The following is a 12,199-nucleotide window of genomic DNA, read 5'->3' on the forward strand; positions in this document are numbered from 1 at the left end:
TTTGTACCTGTCCATAGAAGTGCTTGAAATTCTACTGCAACTACTACAGTATGTTCTTATTATTTTATAAACCCACAAATAGACACAGACAAGAAACCCATACCCTGCTCAGTTAAGTAAAAACACATTTTATCCTGGAGATCACTGAATATTTGCAGGAGTATAGCTGCCCACAACACCCGTTGGAATTCAGCAAACCTATAATTCCAGGCACGTCAAGCGATCAAGCAAACAATGACCAACGTTGCAAAAAGAGGCAAAATATACATCAATGACTTTTTGTAAAATCTATGGCTTGAATGAATATCTGAAAAAACACAAGCTGTAGTTGCCAACTGCTTTGCACTCGTGTCGTTTTTTGCACCCCTACAGACGGAGTGCAAAACAGGACCTGCTGCTCCACAGCCTTGCTCCTCCTGCGTTCAATTACCTTTATGCCAAGCATTTATCAAGTGGGTGTAAGTGCATTTTGTATTTTATACAACTTTGCATAGGCATAAATTCCAGAAGTTGTCAGGCAAAGAAGAATCAAGCCCATAACAATTCCAGTCCCTTTTGGAACATGCACCCAGAAACATGCTTATCCTCAAAGAGTAACTGGAGTCAAGCTCCTAGGATATGTTTGCCTGCTGCTCAGTAAAAGAAAAAGTAATACTCACCCAAGCGTTGTCATGGTTACAATAGTGTACCAAAAGGAAGCAGGAATACTGGTGAATTTGCTAGCTGAGGACCCTTTCTCTGCATAAAACATCACAGTTGCAAAGATGATGATTGCCATAGTGAGGGAAAAGAGGAGAAAGCCAAGCTCGGAGGCACAGCTCTTCAAAGTGTAGCCCAAGATTCTTAAGCCTTGGGAATGGCGAGAAAACTTGAAAATCCTGAAAACCCTAAAAACCCTTAGTGTCACAAAGGCTCCGCTGACGTCCTCGTTGTTGGTCATCACCAAGCCAATGTAGTACGGCATGATGGCCACCACGTCAATGATGCTCATTACACTTCTGATAAATCTGTAGCGACTTGGGGCCGCGAAGAGTCTCAACAGATACTCAACCGTGAAAATCATCACACAAGCTGTGTCTAAGCAAAAGAAAGCCACAGCGTATCTCTCCCCACATGGAAGCTCCTTGTTTCCAGGCACCGTGCCGCAAGGGACAGTTTCCACAACATTAGTGATCACAGAGACAGCAATAAAGAAACCGGTGACATAGTAAAAGACTAAGGCTAAGGTGCTGGTGTGGGGGTTCTCGAAGGCTCGCCACATGGTCTGCCGGAAGCTCAGGGATGGCATGGACCCTTCTTGGTTATTTTCTGAGTCATTGTCATCCATCAGCCGCTCTGCATTTTCCCGCTTTCTGTCTTTGTACTCTTCATAGCAGCAGTCCCCAATGATTTCAGGGAGGATCCCGTAAAAGGCAAGCTCTTCGTCATAAGCAGAGATGCACTCATACCTTGGATAGTGTAGCTTGCCAGTTCTATAAAAATTTAAGATGCACCTAAAGACCTCAGGGTCCCTGTCAAAGAAGTACTCCTTAGTGTCTTCGTTGAAGAAGAACTCCTTCTCGGTGCTGCCCAGGAGAGTGTCGGGGTATCTCTCAAGTGTAGTCCTCCAGGTCTGGAAACGCCTGCCACTCACGTTGAGAATGATCAGCTCATCCTGCCTCTTATTTTTCTCTGTTGGAGCCAGTGGCATAGGACAGTTGGCCACTGGCATCCATCCTATGGCAGCTGCCCTGGCAAAGGGCAACCATGCTGCTACTCCTGCTGCCATGATGACCCCAGGCCTTGTTACTGGAGAAGACGGTTTGGCTGCTTCTGAGAGCTGTTGGAAGTCAGATCAGTCCCATCTAAAATAGAGAACAAAACAGAAATGCAACACAAAGTCAAGTAAGGTGTCTTGTCCCATTGTGTTAAAGAGTTGTAGATCATAGGTACACAAGAACTTAAAACAACTGGCTTGTGTTAGTCTCCCATTTGAAGGATGATGTTAAACAAGGCACATGATAATGAGCTCAGCAAGGTTATGGCATTATTATAGATTGAAATTTTGAATAGCAAATGATTCCTCATTAAAAGCATTTTAAAAGTAGCATAAACACACTAATTTATATTTCCTTCCTTACAAACAAGACTAATCCATAATTCCCCAGGTGTAAGCCTCATGTGCTCATCAGTTTAACTACAGCTGTCAAGAAAGAGCTGGGAGCTCCAGTGAAATCAGCTTGCAGTTCAGCCAGTAAAATTGTATGTCATGAAAAGCCGTAACTGGACTGAGCTGGCTTTCCAGTTTAAAAAAATGCTCAAAATGCAGTGAATTTTGCACCAAGAATAATGTCAGTTGGAAGAAAGACATTAAAATCTTCTCTGTTTTTTATTAGCTTTCTTCAACCTTTAATTAAAGACCTGGGCTAGGCAGCAGATTTTGTTCTGGTCTCCTGGATTTAAAGACAGGTTTTACTGTTGTGAAATACTGCATCCCTATAATGGACCAGAGGAAAATTCTGGCTTTTGGGAGAACATTGCTCAGAATATCTGAGCAGCAGTAGCTTGAATCACAGATGTGGATGCTTATGGATATTTTAGTAGATACATCGTTAGGTGAGGGAAGCACACCCTGGGTTGAGCTACCAACTGAGGACCTAGAACATCAGAATGGGGGAACCTCCAAACTTGGACACCTTTCTTCCAGCAGGAAGATAGCTTGTTGTTTCCTACCTGCCAGAGGCAGAAGTCCTTCAACCTAATAGTTGAAGGACCGTTACACTGAAGTGAAATAAGTTCCCTGCACTCTTCATTACCCTAAGTGGTCCAGATCCTCAGCCACTGGAAATCAACACTGCTCTCTTGAAATTTGAGTAGTTATTGTGGTCTTGATCTAGCCAGGAATTTTCTCATTCTTTTTGGGTTTTGGTCAGATGTCTGACAATATTTAACTTTTGTTTTAACTTGTATTTACTTTCACTTCCCTAACATTTTTCTAACTCTGGAGAAGGGAACCGTTATCGTATAAGATGCATTAGGGGCCCTATCAAAAGTTAATTTATCAATGGAAAGACTTCCATTGATTCCATGGCTCAGGCCCTCAAAGCCTAATTATTTCCTCTACATCATATCCTTCTGTGCAATTTTATTCTGAACTTTTTTAATTATATGAAAGCTGCCATTCCAGCCAGTAAGGCTACAGCATTATTGATTTCAACAGGCCATCAAAATACTGAATAAAAAATGATGGAATCAATCTGTGGTGAAAATGACTAAACTGTTCACAGAAATGCTCTTCCTGCTCAGTGCGCATTAACATTCATCACCTTAATGCGGAGTATCTTGCTATGCAATTTTACTATCTAAAGGACAATTGAAATCCCTAGTGCAAGCATCTTACTGCTGCTGTAAGAGGTTTTGTAATTATGAAACATATAATAATCCATAGTGATGCTTATCCCAAAGAGACGCTTTTCTTATATACATGGCACTGGAGCCAACATCCTGCAATATTTTACTATAAAGGATTGTTCAATACTACTATGCATTAGTTTTTCTCTCCCCCTAAAGAGTGAATTTATTGCATTAATAGTGCCTGACTGACAGCTGTGGAGACAAGAATGCTTTTGTTTTTTCTTGGAAGGGACAGAGCACAGCACTGCAAACTTTCCCTGCGCTGCTTTGAAAATGCTGCACGGTCGGAAGGCAGTCTCCGGGGACTTAGTGGGGCTCAGACAGCAGAGCTGCCAGTTTCTGTTAGCAGCGGTGGTGGATCTTTTAACTTCTACGAAACACTGCAGTTGATAACAGGACTATAAAAGAAGAGGCAGAAAAATGACAGCCATTTCATTTCTTAATTACCAAATATAGATAGGCAAATAATCAAGAGGCCAAGATAATGCATCCTATTCCTAATCTCCCTGCTAGTGAACTGTCTTCTGTGCTTTCTAATTTCAATTACAGACACCACCATAGTCATTCTACCAGGACTGATTGGTGGTGTACAGTGACCTGAGCAGCTACAGTACACTGGATCCTCATCTCCCCAGATTTCTCTGGGGAACCTTATTAGAAATCTCTTCCGTACTTATAACTTTGGTTGTAAATTCCAGGTTACCTACATTAGCTGCTGAGGCACTATAAATACTTCACATATAATTGTTCTAATAAAGCACTGGTAACTCATAAGTGACTTACACATTTTTAAATCAATTTTTAAAGATAAAATGGGGTCCTTCCATGCTGGCAGTATATGTGGGGAAACTATAAATATCTTAGCTGTGAAACGGACAAGAGATGAGAACAGAAGGGGGAGTAGCGTGTTCTGTCCAGAGAGGTTCAATCGCTACTTTTCTGTGGCAAAGAGACGCAGCTGGTCAAGAAAACTTCCTGCAGCATATGCACACAGCTTGATTTTCAAAGCTGCGTTAAATCTGTCACATTTGATCCTCAAAATACTTCAAAAGAGAAACTTCCTGAAAGCTCACAGCTGCAAATTGTGTCTCTTTTTGTGGCCTGTGTCTATGAGGAAGGTCTGAGAGGGAGAAGAATAACCCAGTACCCTCAGCACAGGCGGTCTGCTGCTTCTTGTCCACGAACCTCTGGAACTCCACCCCACCCCGGATAAGAGACAGAAAATTGAGAGAGAGATAGCATTGGATTTGTAATTTGGAGCTGCACAAACTAAGTTTAGAGTGGGAAAAAAAAAAAAAAAAAAAAAAGGAGCAACTAGTTTGTCTAAATAATATGAAAAGGACCCTCCTTTTCTGCACACTAAGCCTGGGTTCTGGTGACTCTGCTAATCATGCTTTTCAGGCTGGAAGGCAATAGCCTGGGTAAAATATACTGTACAGTTGACTGTCTCTTAAGCAAGAATAGGAAATAGATGCACATTAATCCATACAAGCATGTATTTACCAATACACACATGTCTAATTTTAACTAATTTCCACATGTAATTTAAAAGATCATTAGCCTGTTGATGATATTTAGAACTAGTACACAAAACAATTTGGCTCTTTCTGACTTAAGCAAATGTCAACGTCTGTGGAGCAAATAAACTGTTTTCTTTAGATAATTATGAGGACAGCAAAATAGTGCAAACAAATTTGATAAAAAAGCCCGTGGCGTGACTCCCTCCTTCCTCCCCTCCCCAGGATTCCCAGCCCTATTCGAATCTGGCCTGACCAGCTATCTGGCTATCTCAGCTCATCTGCACTACAGCTAGCTTTACTGACTCAAGGATTTGATTCCAGGTTCAAAACATAAAACTAACACGCACTGTTAGATCAATAAAGCACTGGAGGAAAACTTTAGAGAACACGCAGTTATTTCTGTTTACCTAAAGGGTCAAGAAATAAATGATGGATTCTTACCACGTTAACTTCCACTGGCAACGTCATACTTAATAAATGTCTCTTAATATTTTTTCATGAAAACAGAAACAAAACAAAAATCTCATGGTGTTTCCCTTTCTGGAAGCAGAGAGGGATAATTTAAAATACGGCTGATTAAACATATTTTGAGTTTCTTGGTGAGACACTGCCAATGGGAGTGAAGAGCCATCAGATCAGTCATTCTCGGATTTTCTATCCTTTATTTTGTCAGGCTCAGACAACAAAGATATTTTCACTCAAAAGCAAAATATATCAGTCAAAGCTGCAATATGCTCTTTCAGTCACATATTCCTTTGCCTTTGCAATTGAATCAGATAATAAAACTTTCTGCAAAACATTCACTTCTTCAGTCAGTTGGAGAAATTTGGGAGCAAAAGCAACAGGCTTAGGATAAATGCAAGCAAACTTCTCCCATCCCTCCCAGCCAGCCCAGAGAGCCCCATCTTGTCGGCTCGCAGCAATGCCTTACCTGGCAAGGAAAGACACTCTCAGCGCCCAAAGTAGGGCTAAATCTAGGGAACGGGAAGGAAGGGGGAACAGTCAGTCCTCAGGATAAAAGGTGAGCTGTGCTGCCTGCCTCTTCACTCCCTCTCTAAATGCAGTCAGAAGCAATCAGAAAATATGATCATCATAGGGAAAGTATATATAGAGAGATGACTAAACAGCTTCTCCCTCATTACGGCTGAGACGGAGTCTCTCCCTGCCTCTCTCTCGCCTAAGCTTGGTTGGTTTGCACCCTCCCCTTCGGTACCGCTCGGAGCTGTGCTCTTGCTGCCTAACCAAGCTGGCAGTGGCACCCAGGTCCCGAGGAGTCCACTGCCGTGGACGCAGCAGGGAGGATGCACTGAGCTGAGCGTCCCTTCTCCTCTCTCAGTCCCAGTGAGGCAGACTGTAAAACGAGACCGTGAAGAAAGGCAGCGTGAGCTGTGTAACAGAGACACCAGCAAATGGAGTCATTAAATACACGCCAGAGCCTACACTGCATGCTAATGTGCCCGGCACTGGCAAGGTGGGGGGGAGGAGAGAGGGGGCAAAGTACAGGGTGAACTTCCCCGGTCCCTCGCAGAGCTCTCTCCATGTCCCCGAGCCTTGGGCAGGGAGGGATCTCCCTGCAGGAGAGGTCAGTTCTCCTGCGAGGGAAGCTGAACTATTCCACCGGCTGCACACACCTACAACCAGCACCTTAGCCAGGGCATGAGGCTGTATTTAGGAACAGAAAAAAATAATTCAGGCTTAAAATGATCTTTCCCTCTCTCTTTCTGCCCTCTTCCCACCACTTGTCCCCTTCCCACGCTGTCCTGCTGTTCTCGCTTGCCCTGCTCATCGGCAGCTCTTACCAGTCCTGTCTCCACGACACCTCAGCATCCCTCTTTCATCCGCGGTCAGAAGTTGGACTCCACACACTTAGAGAGCTGGTATCCTTGCTCATTTATCTATTTCCAGGCGATTCTCCATTAAATAAATAAATCAGAGCCCAAATCAGAGTGAACCAGTCATGCCCTGCTCTGCCAGGCAGCTCCCGGGAATGACTGATGTGCCGCAGCGATAGTTAGTGACTTCCATAAAGTAAGACAAATACATACATGAAATACAGGAGCTCAGCTGCCTCGCCATTGCCTCGCGTCCTTCCACAGCTCTATATTACACTTTAATCTGGTGCCGGGAGTTCGGGGGCTGGAATGGTCTGTGTGGCCACCAAATGGAAAAAGGGTGGATGCAGGGGAAGCAGGGAAAGGGAAGGAAAGAGGGAGAAGCGAAGAATGCGAGAGAGGGAAGGTGAAAGCGTGCGGGAGAGCAGGGAGGGAGAGGGGAGCGCCGCTCCTTCCCCTCGCTGCTCTCCCCGCGGCTGCCGGCGCACCCTCTCCCCGCCCCGCAGGTGAGCCCCCCGGGCGGGGGCCGGGGCTCCCCCGCCCTCCCGGCGGATCCCCTCACCTCCGCAGCGAGCGCCGGCCCGCCGCCTCGCCCTGCGCGCCCGGCCGCGGCCCCCCGCCGAGCGCCGCCGCTGCCATCCAGCTGCCGGGAGCGCGGAGCGGCGCGCCGCGGGCCGCGGGGGCGGGCGCGGGGCGGCGCGGAGCGGAGCGGCGAGCAGCGGAGCGGGGCGGCGGGAGGCGCCGGCCGGCGGCGAGATCAGCACCGCGGCCGGGGACAGCTCCGCCGCGGGGGCGCGGGCGGCGCCGAGATCAGCACCGCGGCCGGGGACAGCTCCGCCGCGGGGGCGCGGGCGGCGCCGAGATCAGCACCGCGGCCGGGGACAGCTCCGCCGCGGGGGCGCGGGGCGGAGGCAGGGCCGCGGCGGCACCGCGGGGGGGGCGCGTTGAGCCGGGGGGGCCTCGCGGAGCAGGGGGGCAGTGGATGCTGGGGGGGGTCCGCGTTGAGCCGGGGGGGCCCCGCGGGGGAGAGGGTTAGTCGATGCTGGGGGGGGACCACGTTGAGCCGGGGGGCCTCGCGGAGCAGGGGGCAGTCAATGCTGGGGGGGGCCGCATTGAGCGGGGGGGGGTCATTTAACCGGGGGGCCCGGGCTGAGCCGGGGGGGGCTCTCTCCGTGCACAGCCGCGTCCCCGCCGCTGCTCCGCGGGGCGGCCGCAGCGGGCAGAGCCCCCCCGGCGCCGGGGAACCGAGCAGCGCGGGCAGCGCCGCCGCCGGCAGGTGTCACCCGGAGCGAGCGCCGGGCCGGCGGCATCGCCCTGCCCAGGGGCACCTCCGCGCCGGGCCGCGTCCCCCCCCGCCCCGGGCCCCCTCGGGAGCCTGGCAGAGCAGCGGGGCGGGAGGTCTCCGTCAGGCCACGGCGCTCCCGCGCTCGGGTGGGCTTCACGCATTTCCGTTTGCGAGGACAAGCGGGTGCTGGCCTGGAGTTGTCACTTGTGGCAAAAGGAAAGAAGCGGTGGTGGTGGAAAAGCCGAGGTGCCGCTGTTATTTCGCATCAGTCAGGAGAAACAGAAACGTCTCAAAACCGTCGCTAACCAGGGTCAGTTCTACAAGGTGATTTTGTGCTCCTGTATTATAACAGGCCCTTTTCCTGCGAGCTCCTAAACCGAGGCCTTATCTTCAGAGAAAGCGGGGAGGGAACCCGGCATATCCCAGAACTCGGACACTTGCATGCTCAGATTAACTAGTTTGGAAACATTAACGTGGAAACTCTGGGTTTGTCACACTGCACCAGAACGCTGATCGGTCCAGTCCAGTGTCTCAACATTGTCTAATCCCTGATAATTCAGCACGATTATTAAAAAAATCGTCTCTAAGTGTCAGATCATGGGTAATCCTCCCCCAAAATAATCCCCCACCCCCACATTTGCAAGCCCTGAAAAGCTGCATTGCAATGTTTGCAGATCAGTTAATGAGGCTATGCAAATGCTGCATATTACTGTCTTTAGAACCTGGATACCCCTAGTTGTGTTACGGGCACATGAATAGCTGTGTGCACAGTGCATCCTAAGACTTTGTGAGAAACTCTCAGTGGCTGTGTGAATTTAAGCATATCAAAGTGTCCTGACTCCATTTTTACTAGACATCTTTAGAAATTTCCTCTTTAAAAATATTTCCTGTATCTCTGCTTCTTCTTTTCCAATAGCACATGCATAGAAGAAAGTGAAAACAGAAGTGTGGCTGGGCTTTTACTGATTTAAAAGATTTTTCTGTGATTTACAATGTCATCTCTTCATAAAACTTACTGACTGTCTTCTCTCACTCTGGCGTGCTCTGGCCTCCCTTTTTGCTAGCTCTGGCCTGGCTGTGGTTCTGAATAGCTTTTCCCCCATGACTCGGCCCCCTTTTAACTTTCGATCTCTATTAAAAAGCTAATTTGGGAACTCTTTTTAAATGTTCCCAATTTTGTATTTTTAAATAGAATATGAAAGTCAAAAGCAAGCTGGCTGCAAATAGTATAATGTGAAAATATTTCTCTTCTACTCTTTCTCTCTTCTTTTTTTCCCCTTCTTTCTCTCTCTTTCTTGCTTTCTGTCTTTCTCTCTTTTAGGACTATCTCCTTAGCATCGATTATAGATTTTATTAGTATCAATTCTAGATTTTATTAAAACTTTTTGAAGAACTTTTTCTCATTCTATTACTGAAAAGTAGAACCTGCTAGCATTAAGACAAGCTACATATCCAGAGAAACAACTGAAATAAAACTATGCATGGCTAAGTATCAATATTACATGTAGTTCTCTTGATTTTTTGCTTTGCAATTTTCTTTGGTATCTATCTTCTGTGCCTCTACAGTGTATTTTATTTATTGTGTTTGTTCTTTGCACTGGACACTATCCTGCATTAATTCTGCATCGCAGTATTCCGTTGACTTCATGGCCGTGCTGTATAAGCATTCTGTAATGACAGTTGCAGTAATAAAGATAACTTGGTTTCTTGAAATTACAGCTTGCCGTAACATCGTAGCTTTGTAGTCTGATTATGTCCTATGGACTGTGCCAGCAGTTCCCTTGCTTTGGATCCAAGCTTGTGAAAATGTCCGCATAGATTAAAGAAAGATCATTAATATGATTATGCTGAAGAGTCAGTCTTTGTAACCTTAAAATTATGTATGTGGTGTAGTGATTGAAAAACACAGCTGCTTGAATATCTTTCTGCCTCTCTCAAAAAGTCTTCCAGACTTTGGCTAACTCTCTTAAGGTCTGTGTTCCTAGTTTCCATCTATAGAAAGAATATACTAATGTTTGCTGACAAAAAGTATGTTATAGGAACGTATAAAGCTTTATAAATTGTTATGTGATTCCTGGAGGAAATAAGTTGTATAAGAGCATAAAAAGTAATCTAATTATTTCTTTGTGTGCCTGGCTATCCATCACACTGGAGTGGTAAGGTAAACCGGTACTGTGCGTCTCCAAAAATTCATCCATCCATCTCTCTAACTACCCACCCTACAAGATTTCTCATGGGCTTCTCATCATGGTACAGAAGTACACAAAGTAGATAGTCCTAAACATGAGCAAATGGAGAATGGCACAAGGCAGTTTCTCCCTCTTGTCCTATAAATCTGGTTAAAAATATCTGTCATTTTCTTTAGGTAAGATGCTTTCATGCCATAGGCCTGGCAGAATAAGGAGTTCAGATGTCTTGCTCACTTGTATGTCTATCTCACGTATGTGTTTTATCATCGCTGCCAAGGCGGTGGCCCTGGAGCTGACAGCGTTCAGCCCCTGATGAAGGTGCTGAGCAATATGTCCTGTCTGAACGTCTCACTCTGTGATAGAGTGACAACGTCCTGCAGAGCGGTTGGATGGTGCTGTGGTAGCAGGCTGCAGCCAGCTGCTGATGAACACACTGTTTTCTTTCTGTCTTCTTTTGAGGTACCCTACTCAGACATTTCAAGTTTCTTGCCTTAGATATAAATTTGCTCCACATTCTCAACCATGTTTACTCTTATTTACCACTTACGGTGTGATCGTACTTCGGGCAGACCTGGTTTCGGTGCTTTCATAGGCTGGAAAGGCTATAAAATGAAAGTGTTTGTTACTTTAAAAAAAAACTTTAAAAACAGTTGAGGTATATGAAATTCCTAAGAGATCACTGCATTGCTTTAAGTTTGTACAGGCTGAAGAAAATGCTGTGTGTTTACTTTAGGGACAGAAATGGTTTTCACTAGGGCTAATCTGAATTTCTTTCCATCAGCATGCTTCCAGTGAAAATTTGATTTTGACTCAGAAAAAAATGCCCAAAATTGGGTTTGGATTGAAATCTTACAAGCCTTTGGTAATGGAAACCAGACTATTAAATGGAAAATTTTCACTGCTTTAGGCTTTTTGCAAAACTAATATTTGAAACATTTTAGAGAGATTTGGTAGAAGTGAAAACAATTTTCAAAACCACAATTATGTCAGCATCCATTAGAAATGTTTAAGGAGATATTGTTAATGGCTTAAGAAAATCCTGAAGGAACAGGAACTAATTTTCAAGCAACTTCTGAAGAAGGCTCAATACGAGAGAGATTTTAAGGGATGGGGCACCTATGTAGGATGACTGGGAACTGTATTAGCTCTGCTTTTGGGGCCCTGCAGACTTTCCCGGGTGGTGTTTTGCATCCTCGTGAGGCTTCTGGGCTCCATCTGTCTGTCAGCGACGTGGACCTACAGAGCACAGCCCGTATCCTTGTCTCAGTCTGCAATTTTTTGCTGTCTGTTGGCACTTGGAAACCACGGGCTTTGGTTTAAGGCCATCTCCGATTTACAGTGTGTTCAGTTTCTTTCCCCAGTATGTTTGGAGATTTTCCAGCCTGAAATAAAGCCTCATAGGCAGCTGCATTCTGCCACTTCTTTCCAAAAGGGAAGAGGAAGGAGCCATGGACGTTGTCCAGCAGCTCTGCTATCTAGCCAGCAGCTGCAAAATTTTCTGCTCAGCTGACCTTAATGAATCAAGAAAAGATCACAAATGATAGTAGAGGGAAAAGACCCTTGAAGGACAGTAGCAATACAGAATCAGTGTTTTGATTTATCGTCCACTGTTCTCTCTCTCTCCCCTGAGCGTAGCGTACCATGCCTCGCTCTTCCACAACCTCATTTCACACAGTGGGTAAAATAAAAATGCTGGTTTGAAATGCTCCTCACTGCAGCAGCTCATCAGGGATTGTGCTTAATTGGCCATATTCCACATTGTCAACATCCAAACATTTAAGTAATGAGAGTCGAGTGTTAACACTGATTACGGATGAGGCGGTGTGTGTTGCGTGAGGCAGGTAGAGAAGGGCAGATTGGAAGGCAAAGCTGCAGCGAGCGGGGAGCACGGGGCTGTTCAGGAGCAGAGAGACGTGTCAGCTGGAATAAGGCCACGCTGCTAGATCAATTAGCAGAGAAATGAATTAGTGTGCCTGGATT

At 46.1% G+C, this 12,199-nt stretch overlaps 2 protein-coding genes across 2 annotated transcripts in view; one reads left to right on the plus strand and one right to left on the minus strand.

The window, feature by feature from the left end:
* Nucleotides 1-7,131, minus strand: part of KCND3 (potassium voltage-gated channel subfamily D member 3) — a 140,352-nt gene extending 133,221 nt beyond the window's left edge. The window contains exons 1-2 of the mRNA XM_026111850.2: nucleotides 6,959-7,131; nucleotides 660-1,844 (exon numbers count right to left, since the gene is read on the minus strand). Coding sequence (XP_025967635.2) covers nucleotides 660-1,768 — 1,109 coding nt within the window. The 5' untranslated portion in view covers nucleotides 1,769-1,844; nucleotides 6,959-7,131. The remainder of the gene's footprint in view (nucleotides 1-659; nucleotides 1,845-6,958) is intronic.
* Nucleotides 1-12,199, plus strand: part of LOC112990137 (uncharacterized) — a 265,179-nt gene that overhangs the window by 140,735 nt on the left and 112,245 nt on the right. The gene's annotated exons all lie outside the window — the stretch shown is intronic.

Source organism: Dromaius novaehollandiae, chromosome 27, assembly GCF_036370855.1.
Source record: "Dromaius novaehollandiae isolate bDroNov1 chromosome 27, bDroNov1.hap1, whole genome shotgun sequence".
Taxonomy (NCBI): Eukaryota; Metazoa; Chordata; class Aves; order Casuariiformes; family Dromaiidae; genus Dromaius; species Dromaius novaehollandiae.